General features: G+C 55.2%; 1 protein-coding gene across 1 annotated transcript; it reads right to left on the bottom strand.

Annotated features, from left to right (window-relative positions):
* Positions 1-1,873: 1,873 nt before the first annotated feature.
* On the bottom strand, positions 1,874-16,104 carry Exoc3l4 (exocyst complex component 3 like 4). The gene is made up of 12 exons (XM_032908487.1): positions 15,800-16,104; positions 10,889-11,289; positions 9,337-9,991; positions 8,300-8,411; positions 7,989-8,111; positions 7,636-7,736; positions 7,420-7,500; positions 5,654-5,768; positions 5,141-5,260; positions 4,912-5,064; positions 3,998-4,119; positions 1,874-2,861 (listed from the first exon to the last, which is right to left on the bottom strand). The coding sequence occupies exons 2-12, from the start codon at positions 11,286-11,288 to the stop codon at positions 2,678-2,680; spliced, it is 2,166 nt and encodes a 721-aa protein (XP_032764378.1). The 5' UTR covers position 11,289; positions 15,800-16,104; the 3' UTR covers positions 1,874-2,677.
* Positions 16,105-16,640: the final 536 nt, after the last annotated feature.

The following is a 16,640-nucleotide window of genomic DNA, read 5'->3' as shown; positions in this document are numbered from 1 at the left end:
CACACAGCTTACCCTCAAGCTTGGCACAGACAGCAGAGACCCTAAGGAGTCTCTCTGGGTAGTGGGTATAGGTGGGGGATAGGAGGCTCCCAAACCACACTGCTCTCAGAACCAGATATTGAGCAGCCAGAGTCCTTCATTCAAGCCTGACATCTTGTCCCCAGCCAGTTTTTCTGACTGCTCCCTTGGCCTCTGGCTCCCTGTGACTGAGCCTTGGGGAGGTGGGCCCAGTGCTCAGTCCCTGCAGAGCTCAGAGGAACACACACAGAGAAGCAATGCGGCCGTTCCTTACACAAGGTACCAGTATTCTAAATGTACACTTCCGGCCAGGAAACCCAGACTTCCTGTTTCCAGGTCTAAAAATCCTAAGGAAGGCTCTTTGTCCAAGGCTGTGAGAGGGACTAGGCCTAAGTCCTCCTCCATTCATTATGGTGCTCTTCATGGCACGTCCTCCAAATCTCTCCAAACCAGTGATACCCACACACCTTGTGCTCTCCTGAACACTCAAGGTCCCATTCCATTCCCCCTGGCCCCTGGCCTCATGACTGCACTCAGGATCAACTTTCAACATTGTTTTGCAGACCCCTTTGCTGGGTCATAGGGTCATAGAGAGGTCAGGGGTCTGGCTTTATGGCTAGCTCCTGTCCCACCCTCCTCAGCCAGCTCTCTGCCAGCTCCTCTGGCTGAGAGGCACTGACGGCATGCCCATTTCATAGCTGGAAATAGTGAGGCACGGACAGGCACGAAGACTCACCTACAGACCCATCTAGACAGTTGCAGAGCTGGGACTAAACTCTCTTCTCTCTTCAGTTTGGCCAGGAAGCTCACTCAGCCCCGAGGCTCAGGTGGCATAGCACAGCCGGGATGGAGCCTGGCTGCCCTGGTGAGGAGTGAGACTCAAGTGTAGGGTGGAGGGAGGCAGAGGGCTCTCTGGGGAGAGGCTGGCTAGGATCAGGTTTTCTGTTACCTCTCAGGACCCCATCTGAGCTGCCAGGACTCTGATGCCTACTGAAGGGCACCTATAGGACCTACATCTCCCCCTCTGTGATAGAAGTGGCTCTCACACCCTGAACTCCAGGTTATGAGCTTTCCAGGCCACTCGCTCTCTGCAGGCCTTCATTTCCCCACTGGCAGGATGAGCTGCTTTATCAAGAGTCAACAGGTAAAAGTTCCTGGCTTTCACCTCTGGCTTTGGAGCCTGGGAACTTCAGCAATTCACTTCCTCATTCTTGCACTCCCTACCCTCACCACTTCCCCTTCCAGCCCTCCCCAAGTCGGGACCTGCCGCTGGCACCCAGCCCTGATACACACTCGGGGGGTGGGGTGGGGTGTGTGTGTCTGGTCATACCACCCCTGACCCCTGCTCCTAGAAGGGAACTAAGAATTCCGGACAATTACCCCTGGGCTCCCAGCAGACTCAGACATGGCTCTGTCCCTGCATCTTAGCACAGAGGGGTCCGGGAGAGCAGGGAGAGATGCTTTGCCTGCCTCCCTCGCACTGCAGCATTTTTTTAGAACCCTGTCTTACACTCGAGGAGGGAAACTTCATGGACTTTTGGAACCCCAGACCACCTGCAGTTACCCAACCCCACGCCAGCTATTGTCAGGGGCAAGCCCAAAGCTACAATGGCAGTCTGCTGGGAAACAGTAGAATGAGAAAACCATCATAGCCCCGCACTCCATTAATCCTGGTTGGCTCACACCCTCCCTGGGAATTGGAGACAATGCAAATAGGTCTCCAGCCTTCCCCAGGAGGCTAGAGACAAATTTCCAGTTCTCTAGAGTGCAGGTGCATGGTCTCCTGGAAATGTATCCAAGGCTGAAACCAGCATGGTTACTTTCCCATCCGTACACCACCACCACCACCACACAGTGACCTGACAACTTTTATTGTTTTTAAGTCCTTGCTACACGAAACTAGAATAGCACAAGCTGCTCACAAGGGCTCAGGTGCCTGGCAAGAGGCTGAGTTCTGTCTACCCCCTCTGGGAAAGACCAATGTGGTTGGTATCTGAGGCTAGGGACCCAGGGTGAGGGTCTCTGGCTTTGATTCGTTGTTGCCTTTTACATATATTTACTTTTACTTTCTGCACAGGCGCCTTGCCAGCATGCATGTTTGTGTACAGCACAAGCACACACTCACAGAGGCCAGAGAGGGCGTTTGAGCCTCTGCAGTTGGAGTTTAACGTGGTTGCTTGCTGCCATGTGGGTGTTGGGAACACAATCTCTGAAGGAGGAGCGAAGGCTCTGCGGGCAGGGGCTTTTCCAGCTCAGGACTGGCTCTGGCATGCCATTCATTCAATCCAGCATCACCTCTCCCAACCAGCTCAGCGTGCCCAACCTTAGGCGCTATTTTAATTCACATTTATTTTTAGAATCCTCAGCTTCGAACTATAGGGTGGATGTGCTGAGCAGTCAGAAAGGGAAGCCTCCCCTGGCCTGAAGTCCTGCAAGGAGGCGCCGCAACCCCAAAAGACTCCCCCACAAATGCCTGGGATGCCTCATCTCTTGGTTCCCCCTGGCTGAGCATCCAGGCAACTAAGACCAAAAATTCCAAGGCTCCAGGCTTCAGAGCTGGGAAAAGGGCCAGAATGACTCACTAGGCTCCCAACTTGGGGTCAGTCAAAGGGAGGGTGACAGATCCTCTGCCTAGGAGGCTCCTGCTCGACATTCAGCCCTAGATGCAGGTGATGAGCACATCCACAGAGGTGGGCACTTCAATCTCCTCAAAGAGCACGTGGTGTGAGGAGGGCCTGTTCTCGTGGGCTGCCCTCAGCAGGTCTTGGGTGTGCTGCAAGAGATTCTGGTTCCGACGGCGACCGAGTCTGCGTAGTGCCAGAATGGCCAGAATGTGGTCTCGCCTGTAGAGACACAGGGTCCTCACTGCAGAGCCAGCCGTGCCCCTTGGCACCCTCCAGCCCTCGCCTCAGCCCCAGGGAGGGGAGGAACCCAGGCTTGGGAGGAAGTATGATTCACCCAGCATTCCTGGAGCTGGGTCAGAGAGGCTGAAAGGCGGGTACTATCCCGGGCTGGGAGAGGATGGGGCTCTAAAAGGAGGCGGGAGTGTGGGCCTGGGGTGCACAGTAAGTGGGCCTAGAACACACAGGCATGAGACAGGGGAGGCAGCATATGCACAGTGGGAAGAAACTCCTCGCAGAGGCAACGCAAGAAATCTGATCTAGGGAAGGCTCCAGAAACTGGCAGGCTGCTAGGGAGGTAGTGGCCAGGCCAGGTGGCCGGCTGGGGAACATCCTCACAGTGCGCAAGACAGGGCAGAGGTGTGTGGGTGCAGGGAGAGCGGAGGGGACATGGAGGGTGGGCAGGTACAAAGGGGCACTCTGAGTCACTGCCTCCCCACTGGTTCCTCACAACCATCCAGGATCACCCTCGGAACCAGAGAGGGAGAGCCAAACCCTAGTTGGGGAATCCCCAGGAGCGGTAGGGAAATTGCAAACTTAAAGGGGGCTAACGAGCCATCACCCATATCCAAATCTACTAGAAGGAACAGGCTGCGAGCAGCAGGGAGCCACGGAAGGGGCCAGAGCAGGGGTTTTCGGTGGCTTTTCCATCTTGGAATCTCCGAGAGCACTGGGGAGAGCCGGGATTTCCACGGGCTCCGATGACTCAATGCCCCACACGACCCGAGATCCGAGCCTGTTCGCGGCTGTCGAGGACTTTGAGGGCTTCCCGAGAAGGTTTGAGCCCGAGAAAGGGGCCATGTCGTCCACAGATGGTGGAGAACACGAGAGAGGGGGTGGCCCGTTTGCCTTCGCTCCCCCCCCCCCGTCCCCTTCCTCGCGGGCATGCGCACTCACGGGTCCGTCGCGGTTCGCTTCCCTGCTAAGCCACAGTTCTCTCCGCCCTGACAAGCTCGCTCTCCCCTCCGTCCCACGCCTGCACCCACAGTCAATAGGACTTTGCTGGAAGGTGCGAGTGCCAGGTTCCATTGACCCCTGACTCTCGGTCAGAAGCTAGTGGGGGAGGAGGGTCTGCTAACCTGATGTCCGGGTAGCTCCGTATAAGTGTTTCCAGGTGCCGCCGGATGTCGTCTTTGTATGTCTCGCCCAGGATCTCAGCCACCGACGGGATGGCTTGGTCCAGCCACTTGGCTTCAGAACCCTAAGGAGACAGGGCTCTGAAGTGTGTGTGTGTGTGTGTGTGTGTGTGTGTGTGTGTGTGTGTGTGTGTGTGAATGTGTGTGGCCCACCTCCCCAAGGAGTCCCTGCCTGTAGTGCCCTGCAACACTCCTATGTGTCTGCCCACCGGTAGCTCGCCCATGAGATTCCACAGAGTGGACATCTGCAGTGATGCTGGAGAGTTGTCTTCCTGTCTGCACAGACAGGAAATCCGAGCCCTGACCAGGAAGGTGTCACCAGTAGGAGACCAGAAAGGCCAGATAAGGGATTTGGGCTCAAAGTGCTCCCGTCCTGAGAGGGGAAAGATCTCTCTCAGACCTTGCCCACCATAACCTTCACCCCTTCTTTGCCTGCATTCACAAATGTATACAATGTTAAGGGATACCCACCCCCCTCTCTAGAGTCCAGCCCCACTGCCATCTTCCCTGTGGAGTCTGAAGGACTAGTGGAAGCTCTCTTCTCAGTACCGGCTCCTGCACCCGCTGTAAGGGCTCTTTACCGGGTGAAAACAATAGAATAGGGGTTGCCGGGCTGGAGAGATGGCTCAGAGGTTAAGAGCACTGTCTGCTCTTCCAGAGGTCCTGAGTTCAATTCCCAGCAACCACATGGTGGCTCACAACCATCTATAATCAGGTCTGGTGCCCTCTTCTGGCCTGCAGGTGTACATGCAGGCAGAAAGCTGTATGATGTATACATAATAAATAAATAAATGTTAAAAAAAAAAAAAAAAAAAGAATAGGGGTTGCCCTGCTTGACATTCAGACGCAGCTCCTACCAAGCCCCGGAAGGTGTTGCTAATGGCCTGGGCATCCAGGCTCATCTTGTGGGAGCCCTTCACTCGATCCAAGCCACTGAACCTCTCGTGGGGCCTCAGCACCTGCCCCAGGTATTCGCGGACCACAAAACGGTGCACCTCCTGCAGAGTGTCCTGGGAGAATGAGGGTAGGGTCAGGATCAAAGCCATGGTCCCTGCACACCCGAGCCAGCCATCCGCTTCCTGGTACCTGTGCCAGTGGTGGGGTCACATGCTCAAGGTGATGTGCAAAGTCCACCACCTTGTCCATGAGTGGATGCAGTGTGTCCTGTGTGAGCCAGTTCCTGGTATATAGCACCTTGAATAGTGGCTGGGGACAGAAGGGGATAGGAGTGAGCTCTGGTCACCACCCCTCACCCCCTCACTGCCAGGCTTTTTATCACTGGGCTTTCCATAGTGTCTCCTCCAATGGGCACGGTTTGGGTCTGAGAGTCTCGTCAGGCCCTGCTGAGGGCGTGTGCTGGGTGCACCTTGAGTGTCTGGTCAAGGGGCTCTAAGGCCCTATTTCTTGGCCCACCATCCCAGAGCTTGGGTGTTGATCACCGAGCAGAAGGAGTTACAGTGGGACGGTGGGTGCTTCCCAACTGCCCTTGTTCAGCTGAGAACTCACGAACCCACGTAAGGCAAAAGAATGCCGTGACCTGGGCCTGGAACCTTAGGGCGTAGACGGGTATCGGCCAGGCCCAGAACTCAGCCAGTTCACCTGCAGGTCTTGCTGTGCAATCTGGAGCAAATGCTTCTGGAAGTTATTGGTGGCAGCCACCAGGGGTCTCTCCAGTTCCTTTATGGTTCCCGGGAACCTGGCTAGAAGACTGGTTCTGGGGAGGAGCCGAGACAAGGAATGAGCTGGGCAAATAGGCAGAGAAGCAAGACCCACACAGCCCTACAGCCCGGCCACGGCATTGCCCTGCCTCTGCTCCCTCATTCATGGCTCTCTACCTTCCTAACGCTGCGACCCTTTAATACAGCTCCTCAGAGTGTGGTGGCCCAGCCATAAAATGATTCTAGTTGCTTCTTCATAGCCGTAATGAGGCATGATGCAAACATCTGACGTGCAGAATATTTGATACATGACCCTCGTGAAAAGGAGCTCGACCCACAGGTTGAGAATCACTGATTTAGACTGCACTGTCCCTGGGGTTGTGCCAAGTAGCGCCCAAGGGAGCAGAACTGAATAAAAGGACAACATTAAAGCCCCGAGACTTAGCAGCCTGGTGGCACCTCAGCACCATGACATAGGTCCCACCTGGCAGCTTCGAGACAGCCCTCCATGCCTCTTGGTGATGGGACATCGTGGCATAGCCATGCCTGACACAAACGCTCCAACGAGCTTCATCCCTGTCTCCGAGGATGACAATGTCCCACTTCACTGCTGAGAAAACTGAGGACCAGGCTATACCCAATAGAGAGTGCTGCCTATCAAGAGGGGGAGGCTGCTTCCTGGAGCTAAGGCCCTCCAGAGCTGAAGACTAGCCTGGCCCGGTTAGGCAAGATCACGATGGGGAACTGAGCGTCCTTGTGATCTTCCTTTGGGCACAGGCAGGCCTGGGTCAACTCCTCACTGCATGGGTTACTGGATGCACAGCATCTGCTTGCCTACCTGTACCTGGGTACCCTGGCCTTGGGAAGTCACCTTGAGTGGATGGAGCAGGCACATAGTGCCTGGTGTATCACAGTGCTCACTAAAAGTTCATATGGGGCTGGAGAGATGGCTCAGAAGTTAAGAGCATTGGCTGCTCTTCCAGAGGTCCTGAGTTCGAGCCCAGCAACCACGTGGTGGCTCATAGCTCATCTATAATGAGATCTGGCGCCCTCTTCTGGTATATAGGTGTACGTGCAGGCAGAATGCTGTATACATAATAAATAAATCTTTAGAGAGAGAGAGAGAGAGAGAGAGAGAGAGAGAGAGAGAGAGAGCTCATATATGGACTCAGTCCCCCCCATGGCCTGAAGAAGCAGGCTCTGGCTTTGTTAGAAGAGGAAAGAGGCACCAAGGTGATGTCCCAGGGCATACAGCCAACAATGGACAACTCTGGATCCCAACCCACAAGGTGGCCCAAATGGCTGTATTCCCCAGACTAGCATATCTGTGGGGAAGAGGGCACTTGGTGTGGTCTGGAGTGCTGGTTGCAGTCTCTGCCAAGTAGAGGGGACCTTGTCTTCTGAGGTTAGAGGTGCTTAAGGTGGTTCAGGATGGGACTCAGGAAGGGGGGTTTTCGGAGGAGAAGGTAAACTTAGGAAAAAGGAATGGGATGGAGGGAATAAACAAGGAGCCAGGCGGCCGCTGAGCCTGTTAAGGCCAAGGTGAACAGGGGACAATCCCGGAAAACCTTGGGGAACCCACAAGAAGCCACTAAGTTTCTTTCCCTATTCCGGTCCCCAGCCACCGCTGCTTCTGATCTCTTTTCCTGGGCTCGCGCGCCTCCTGCTGGCAGTGGCTGGCAATGTCCTGGAGCTAGGGCGACCTACCTCAGCTCTACGCAGGCGTTAATGTAAGCACCCAGGTACCATTCGCTCACTGCCTTCGACGCCAGAAAAGCCTTTTCGAACCTGGGGGTCGGAAACAATTATTCCTCTAAGTTCAGGTCGGCACCCCCGTTAGGCCGTCACCAGTGATGAGGGCCTCACACCAGGGACCCCACCCATTCCTGGGCACCCGTCCCGGGAAGAGAATGCTACTCGCACCTGGGCACAAAGAGGCAGAGCGCACGCGCACAGATCTGCAGGGTGGTGGCCTCTAGCTCCGCGGAGATTGCGCCAGCCGCCTTCACGTGCTCAGCTACCAGCTGTCAGGGATGCCGCATGCTGAGAGCAGTTGAGTCCTGAACCCAGCCCACCCCTCACTGCAGGTTTTCAGTGGCCCAACGTGAGAATCACCTCCCTCCCCGCGAGGTTCTGTGACTTAGTCTGGCCATGTGCCCCAGGAGTCCAGGTCACCCCACAGGTTCCTCTCTAAGTAAAACTTAGCTCTGAGGGATCTCCATCAGGGGCCCGAGTCCCGAACACAAGCCCTTCCTTCAGCCCCCTCCCGCACGCACCATGTGCACATCGATGGACAAGGGCGCGTGGTAGAGGCCCTGCAGCACTTCCAGGTCCTCGCCGGCTTCCCAGCGACTCTGCTCCAGCTGCAAGATGCTGTCAAAACAGCTGGTGATCTTGGTCTGTTGGGTTAGGAGTGGCCTGTGGTGAGAAGCTTTCCAGGAGGAAGGTAAGGGCGCCCCCTGTCTTCGGAACTCCATTTCGCGCCTGCAGGGACTAGTGTCACGGTACTGGCAGCACAACCCCAATCCTCCACATCAAGTCTCTTGGAGCACCCAGCCTCTGGAGCCCGGAGCCTCCCCAGCCTCACCTCTAGGAAGCTAGTGTAGTCACTTTCCAGTCGAGCCCACAGGGCAGGCTCTAGGAGTGGGGGCAGCGGTTCGGTGGGCAGCGCCAAGTCTGGGGCGCCCAGGAAGTCAGGGCTGAAAAGTAAGATGGAGTGAGGGAGTTGTTAGGACCCAGGCAGGGCTCCAATGTTCCACCGGTCGCCTCCTCTCCCTAACCTGGCTCAAAGTCTACAGCCATCATTAGAGTCTTGAACTCAGCTTCTGTTGACACTTCCCATTTCCCTACCCTCCAGAGGGCTATGCCATCACTCCCTTTCCCAGAAACCTCTGGAAGGGGTGGACTTCTTGACACTCAAGCATCCAGCTGGTCCTGCTCAGACCGCTTAAGGAGCTGTTCAGATGGGCCTCTGCCAGAGGCCTAAACATGTCCTCTGCCCTCACAATTAGGATACGTTCAAGGACTGAGATGTAAGCGACATCCTCCAGCACCGTCACCATTCAACCCAAGTTATGGAGTCCCAGACAGGGGCTGATAATAGCTTGAGATGTTAAAGACGCCAGGACTCTGGCAGCCTTCTCCCTTATGTATTCTTGCTGGGGCCCATTCATCTGGGGACTTAAAACACTCTTGTTACACAGCAGGTGCCAAGACTAGAAGACCCCCTCCAGGCTGCACTCTGCATGTAAATGCCCACCCAGAGGGAACGCAAGCCGAGTGGCCCGCTTTGCCGAGAAAGCCGCCCTTTTCCTTGATGGATTAGCCTTGCTCTATGGGGCTCCTGGGCACAGACGGGAAGCGCACAAGAGAGACTTTCTAGCTTTGTGAACCTGTAGGTGGGTAGTCTCTTAGGAAACCCTGGGATGGGAGCACACAGCCTAGCACAAAGGATAGCTAAGTCTTCTTCCTCGTGCCCCATCGCCTTTGCCAACGACGGGGAAGGAAGGTGCCCTATGTTCTGGCAGCGGGTTTCCTGGGTCTCTTGGTGGTTAGTGGTATCTGCTATTTTTAAAACCCGGTATTTTAAGTCGAGTGCCTAAAATACCCTAGCTCAGGCCTCACCTGCCATAAACATTAGCGGCCCAGTCTAACAGCACGTAGAGCTGCTCACAGCCGCGGGCGTCTCGCGCCAGCTCCTGCAGGCGCTGGGCCACTGCGCTGTGGAAGGCACGCAAGTAGGTCTCCCACACTGGGAAGTCGGTGGCTTCGTAAGCGGGCTGCATCTCTGATCGCACTTTCTGCAGGTCGCGGCGAACCACGCCGCCGAGCTCAGCCAGAAGCTGGGCCAGGTCGGATGCGCCCTCTGCAGCCCCCGGGATGACTTTGGCGCCTGCCTGCTGCACGCGCTCCTGAGCGCTGAGCCTCACCGCGTCCTCCCAGTGCTGACGCCAGTGGCGGGGTGTACTCAAGAAATCACCCTCGGCTTGGGCGGTCTGATGGGCCTCCTCTTCCAAGTGCACCACTTGGGCCAGTTCCGCCAGAGCGTCTCGATCCACGCCCTCGGAATTCAGCGCCTCGCGTACAATGGCTCCTATCTCCGCAGCCATTCCGTCGTAATGTAGACAAAGGTCCATAGCGCGCCGCGCATAGGCGGTGGGGTCCTGTGTAAAGGTGCGTGAGGTTTTGTCCGCTACTAGCTGCGTCTCCAGATACCGCAACTGCTCAAAGGCCTTCACTAGCTGCCGCTCAGTGATGAGGTCAGCCACGGATTTACTTTCTGCAATCCCAATTTAGAAAGGGAGCAACGTGAGGGATCAACCCAGAGTCCTGGTACCAATCCAGACATCTAGGTTGCACGGAGCTTTGGGCTGGCCACTACCCAGATGTCCTGTGCACAACTGAATTGCTCTACCTGACAGAAGTCCCTGCTAATAGTCACGTTAGAAGGAACAGTGCTGAGGCCCCGAACCTGGCTGAAAACAGCAATTTGGGTTCTTCCTGACTGCGTGGCTGGCCATATTGTAACCAGTACCTTCCACCTTGCACCCCCCAACCCCCAATCCTCTCTACCATCTCTGCTGAGCTGGTCCTAGTGACCTCATATGTGACTGTAATTACAGGTCTAATAGGGTCAGAGCTCGGGCAGGGTGTGCCCTGCCTTTAAGTCCAGAGCCAGCCTCTCTGCTGTACCATTTGTTCTCTTCCCACCCCGTGTTCAAGTTCTCTGCTTCGGCTGGGTCCCTTCTTTGGAGTCCAAGTTCCATTTGTTCTCCCCGAACAATCCCTTAGCTGCTCCCCCAAGTAAACATGGCTTCCATGAACCTCTGTGACCCTGTGAGCAGAGGGGCTCAGTGCCCAATGCCTAGGATGAGTTCGTTCAAGGAGCCAGGCTATGAAAGGTGGTGCATGGTTTGTAGTTCTACAGCCGTGAGGTTCTGGGTTCAAATCCCACCTCTCTACTGGTTAGCAAGTCACTTAGCTGAACCTGATGTTTCCCATTTGTCCAGTGGCTGTGTTGAGGATAAAGGGCTTCCCTTGCTAAAAACTAAAAGAATCTGTGCAGAAGGCAGGATCTGGGTGAGTTAGGCCTCAAGGAGAGTCCGTCAAGATACCCAGCTCAGCTCCTGCCCCCTCTGCCCTCCGTTTTCTCTTACAGTGTTACGTGCGGCCTTACCTGCCTGGCGGTCCAGATCCTCAGCCTCCACCCCAGTGGCTGCCTGCTTGCTGACACCATCTGTGACCCTGGAGGGCTTCTCTGGTACAGCAGTGCCTTGGGGATGCCCAGCAGTTAGGCCTTCATCTAGGGCCCGTCTCAAGGACCTGAACAGAAAACGGGAGCTCCGCCTGAGCAGGCCCTCGTCCTCCTTGGGCTTATGGGTTGAAGCTCGCAGGCTGGTCCGGAAAAGGGTCCTCTTCAGTGAGCCCAGGCTGGGTTTCATGCCGTCCCCGGGATGCGTGCTTTGCTCCTTCATACTGTTGGACTTCCAGGTGCTTACAGGTAGGGTCTGTGACTTCCTAGGCTCTCTGGGGCTTTTAAGCTCTGGTCCAGGGTCCCCTGTCCGTGGCGATAGCATCCTGGCAGCAAGAGAGCTGGCAGTGAGAAAGCAGCTCAAGAAGCCTAGAGGGTGCCCAGCCCAGCCCAGGAAGCAGACACACAACCCTAGCTAAACTCTCTGGGGTTCGGTGGGACCCCGGAACATGGTGCAGGAAGGATTTGTCTTTTCTATGGGAAAAGAAATGTATGCCAGCCCCGGGGCTAGCCAGAACCTTCTGTGTGCCCAGTGCCCAGTGCAATCCGTGTTAGGATGCAGACAACTTTTGCTAGCAGAGTGCCTTCCCAGAAGGCTCTCTCCCAGGTGTCCGCCTTCACTGAGCCCTAGTAATTCTCATTTGAATTTGAAGGAGTGCTGAGCTTGCTTACTCTGGGAACCAGCCCAACCCACAACCCACAAGGGCAGGACCCAGTACCCACAACCCAAACTTCTAGGATTTTAGATTCTAAGGCCTAAACCTCTCCCGTCCTTTCCTCCCACAGACCCTCTTCAACCCCTCCAGAGACGTGGGCTCACCCCTTCAGCACAAAAGGCAGGATCCCTTCTGCTCAAACAGGAAGTCTCTTAAGAAGCATTCCCTTCCTGACCGATCTGGAGGAGGGTACAATGGTGCCCTAGGGCCCTAGCCTCAGGCACCCAGTTACTTATCTTCACCACACAGCCTGAAGGGAAGGCCGTGGGAGGAGCTTTGGGTCTATATTTAACCTGGAGCTGAGGATCCCACTGTATTTCCTACCCCTTGCCAAACCCCAACCTTGAGGGTCTCAAGAGCATGGGAGATACCCACTGTTCAGACCCCTGACAGGCACCACCACACCACATTCCGTTTAGCTAGCAGAGCCTGGCTGTTTGCTCTTCTGACCGTATGTTTAGCTATGGGTGGAAGAGAAGAGACAGACTTCCTGGCCACTGGAATCTCCTGCCCACCATGTTGTGCAAGCCAGACATGAGTGGGGGATGGTGCTGGGCCAGCAAGCTCCCTGTATGCCCTTCCAGAAACCGAGCCAAAAGAAGGGCTGGATGGGGCTGGATGGCCCAGTGGTTAGGAGCACTACCTGTTCTTACAGAGGACCCGTGCTCAATTTCCAGCGCCCACACAGTGGCTCATAGCCATCTGTAACTCTAGTTCCATAGCAACCAATATGCTCTTCTGATCTCCGAGGCACGCAAATGGTACACAGACATACATCCAAGCAGCACACACACATACATGTGTGCGCACACACGGTACACAGACATACATCCAAGCCACACACAGACATACACTCGTGCACACACACATGGTACATAGATATGTATCCAAGCAACACACACACACACACACACACACACACACACACACACACACGGTACACAGACATACATCCAAGCCCCCCAACACACACGGGCGCATACACACAGAGACACACACATAACATAAAGCAAATTAATCTTTTAAAAAAAAAAAAGAAGAGAAGGAAGAGGAAGAAGAGGAAGAGGAGGAAGAGGAAGAGGAGGAAAAAAGATTTGACCCAATAGAGGCATAGTTCCCAGCCCTCTTCAGAGTTTCCTACCATACCAGGACAAATCCAAGTAGACCAGACCCCTGGGTGAGTCAGAAACTGCCCTTCCTGGGACTTAAGGCATGCTGGACAGAGGCCGTCCCCTAGGGTCTAGCCCTCCAGCAAGGTATCTGATGGAGTCAGCTGAGGCCTGCATTTCTGGAGTTTCAGAGGCCACCAGCTGCTTCAAGGAAGCCCAGGAGAGGGAGGGAAGCTCAGATGATTGGTTAGGGCTTATCAGCCCCACCCTGACCACAGGTCATCACGCTGCCTGGCACCCAGGTTCAGGGACCATGCCCCACACAGTCTGATCTTACTTAAATGGCACTCTCTGGCTGGCCTCCTCCTTCTGTGGTGACCTTCTGTGTCCAGGGTGGGAGAGGGCAGCTGCCCCTGTTGCATCCTCTGCACTCTCTGACCACAGGGGTGTTGGGAACGTATAAGACAGGCCCTGCCTTGGTTGGTAAGAGTTCATCTTGATTTTACTAAGCACGGACTACGTGTCCAGCCCAGTGCTGACGCAGATCTGATCCCCACAAGGAACCCTGAGGAGTGTTATCTGCTCAGAAAGGGGCAGGATCCAGCCTCAAGCCACTCAGCCTGGCTCACATGTCTCTTCAGAAGCTATGGACAATGGGTGGTCGGTGGGTGCTCCTGACTAGAGGATCAGATGCTACCCCAAAAGAGTTCTTTTCCCTTTGAGGACTGCAAGACAGTCAGAGTAGGAAATCCTTGCAGGGGAGCCTGGGGCCAGAATCTGGATAAGGAGGGGTAGCTGGACACATGAAATGCCATGGCAGGCTACACAGGAGTCTTTGCGCACACGGTGCTCACCCGCCTTCCTACCAAACCAGGCCTGTACTAAAGGGCAGCCGTCATGGTTACCAAAGCCCCTCTGGCTGCAGCCGTACCACTTGGGGTTCTGCAGCTCTCAGCAGCTGTTCCAACCATTCTTGACCTCCCGGGACTTCTGTGACTCCCCATTGCCCTCAAGTCACCCCAAGCCCTATAGCTTGGTTTTCAAATTCCTCTCTTTCTAGACTGACAATTCTTTGCTTCGTTCCCGAGTATGCATGCTACTTTAGCTCAGGGGACCCCCTCCATCCTGCTGATTGTGCAGTCTTTGGTCCCCTCTCGAGCTGTGTCCCCTCCTGATCCTCTCTCTCTTTAATCTCCAAGTTGGGCCTGGCTTTTAGGACCCAGTGAATTCCCTTCGTCCAAGGACTCCTCCGCTCTGTGTCATCTCTGCTCAGTGGTTCCTCCGGGCTGTTTCTACTGTGACAGAGCCTCCTCCAGGCTTGAGAGTCTGTCCGTCTCCTCTCTCTTTCACCGAGAGTACAGTTCAGAAGTATGGACTCTCCAGTGTGGGTGGGTGCCCCACCCAAGGATGGCCTGGTCAGGTGTCATTCTGGTGCTGTGGACCCCACTCCATGCCTTCCCTCTGTGGCCACAAAGCCGGTCCCTATCTCCTATTTCCACTACTGTCACTCCCTGACTGACTTGGTATTAAGCGCCAAGATCCTGCAGATCCGTGACAATCTGGACTCAACTCTTTCCTGGTCAGTACCAATTGCAAGGTCAGGTACAGGGAAGTTAGCATGGCCCTTCCATCTCAGGCCTCCCTATCTCTGGCCTTGTTTCTGCCTTCTTCTAGATCTTTCCTCTTGCACCAACTCCCACTCTCTGTTTCTCTCTGGGACAAACCACATTCTTCCTCCCCACCTACTCCAGGACCGGGCTATCCTCTGTCCTTCAAAGCCCACTACGGTGTTCGCTTGTGCCTTGAAACTTTCCCTGCAAGCTGAGTTCTTTCCTGAAAATATGGAACGGGGGCAAGAAAATATGGTTTCAATCTTCCTCAGTGTTCGCCTCCGAGATCTAGTTAAGTCAACAAGGCAAGGAAAAGCTTGCCTCAGCAAGAGCTGCAGATGTCAGAGAGAAGCAGTTCAGATGGACGTTTTAATCTGCCGAACAGTTCATGCTTGGTTATTATGGGCATAACGAGAGTTTGGGAAATTTCATATGTTGGTTTCGCAAACACAGTCGGTAGCTGTTGTATGTGCCGGTCAGGCCTATTTTTAAAAGAGACACAGTCTCCCTTGACAGTTGCCAAAACATAACCCACCACCCCCCCCCCCCGGTAGCCATCGCTCACGGAAGTACAGGTTTCTTAACGTGGCACGCAAGGCTCTTCCTTAGTTTGTCTTGCTTTACTCTCTCGCCCCTCTGCCGCCCCGTGCTCATCCTCCCACCTCAAGTCTTTGCGTGAGTTGCCCCTGCTCTTCCAGCTGCCCCGAGCTTCCTCGGGAGCTCTTCTTCTGAGAAGCCTTCCCTGACCGGCCGAGCCCTAGCACACAGCACACCCTTTCCTGGGTCTAACTCCAACCCTAGAGAGTAGTTATATGATCCGAGATGTCTCTGCCATTTGGCCAGGAGCCCCCAGGGAACAGCAAAGGAGCGGGGTTCAGACCCGTGAAGGGCCCATAAATGTCAGGTACCCAAGGAAAATGGTGTGGCCCTGCCATGATTGTGAACCATTGGTACATCTCCACTTGGGCGTGTTTCAGCTTTGCAGATCTTCATGCTGGTCCTAGTGCCTCTCCATGTGTGTGATTGTCATGTAATATGTGATTGCCTCTGCGCGCGTGTGCGTGTGTGTATGTGTGTGTGTGTGTGTATGTGTGTGTGCACGCGTGCGCGCACACTTGCCCGTGAGTGCATGTCTTTGGCGTCTTCTGCATCTATGTCTGTTTCTGTATGCCTCCTGGATGTCTCTGCTTTCTGCAAGTGTGTATGGCCGTCTATATATTCCGATGTGTGCCTATCTCCTGGGGCTGAGCTCGTACTCTATCTCAGCCAGCCTGGGCTTAGAGCCCAGACCCTTGACCACAAAAGCATCTAACAGAGCCAGACTAGTCCCAGCCTCTTGGGTCCCCACCCACTGCCCCCAAACACCCTCCTATCCTCTTCCCCCACCTGGCAGGGTCATACCTGATATCAGCGCAGACAACTGTACCCAGGTAGCAGAGGTCGTAGGGAAGCGAGCCAAGCAGGATCCTGAGACCAGGTCCAGTAGAGAGGCTGCCAGCACAGCCCAATTAATTGGTTGACCAACAGCTGGGACTTCCCAGCCACAGAACCGCCCAGGCCCACTCTCTACTTGGACCCCATACTTTCGCTTTCAGGGAAGTTCCACCCCTTTCATTCCAGAGACAGTGCTCCAACCTTTGATCAGTCACGGCCCAGGACTTTGCCTGAGTCCGATCGGAGCTTGCCGGAGCTGACAGGGAGCGACTGAGGAGCGAAGGCTAGGGAGGGCCTTAAGGGAAGCCGAGGAGGTGGAGATTGGTGGAGGAGAGGTTGGGGGTGGGGTCAGGGGAGGAGCCGTTGGGGACCACTGAGGATAGCCGACCCTCACTACTACCAAAGGTAAACTAAAGCATTCACCCCCCCTAGTGCCCAAGCCCAGAACACCCTGCTCTCCAGGGTAGGGCTGCAGCTCCAGGTCAGTAGGACGTTCACTCCAGTGCCCCCTGTGCCTGCCAGAGCTGAGGAACAGAGAGCAGATACCAAGACCTGTTGAGGAAGCTTTCTGTAATGCCGGAGGACCAGGTGAGCCATACACTATTCCTGAACGCTGGAAGGAGAGGGCCCGAGGGACCCAGGGGCTCACACTCAGGAATGACAGGCAGCCTTCCAGGCAGCATGAACAGCGTGGAGGAGGGGCTGTTGGGTTGGCGTCAGGAGCTCAGGTCTTCTGCCTTCACAGGGAGGATTTTCATGGGGAGGGCCGTGGAGACTTCAGAAGAGTCACCTTCCCTGGTTTCAGGGG

The sequence above is a fragment of the Rattus rattus genome, chromosome 7, assembly GCF_011064425.1.
Source record: "Rattus rattus isolate New Zealand chromosome 7, Rrattus_CSIRO_v1, whole genome shotgun sequence".
In the NCBI taxonomy this organism is placed as follows: domain Eukaryota; kingdom Metazoa; phylum Chordata; class Mammalia; order Rodentia; family Muridae; genus Rattus; species Rattus rattus.
Note: the sequence above shows the minus strand (reverse complement) of the source record. Positions and strands in the feature narration are given on the sequence as shown.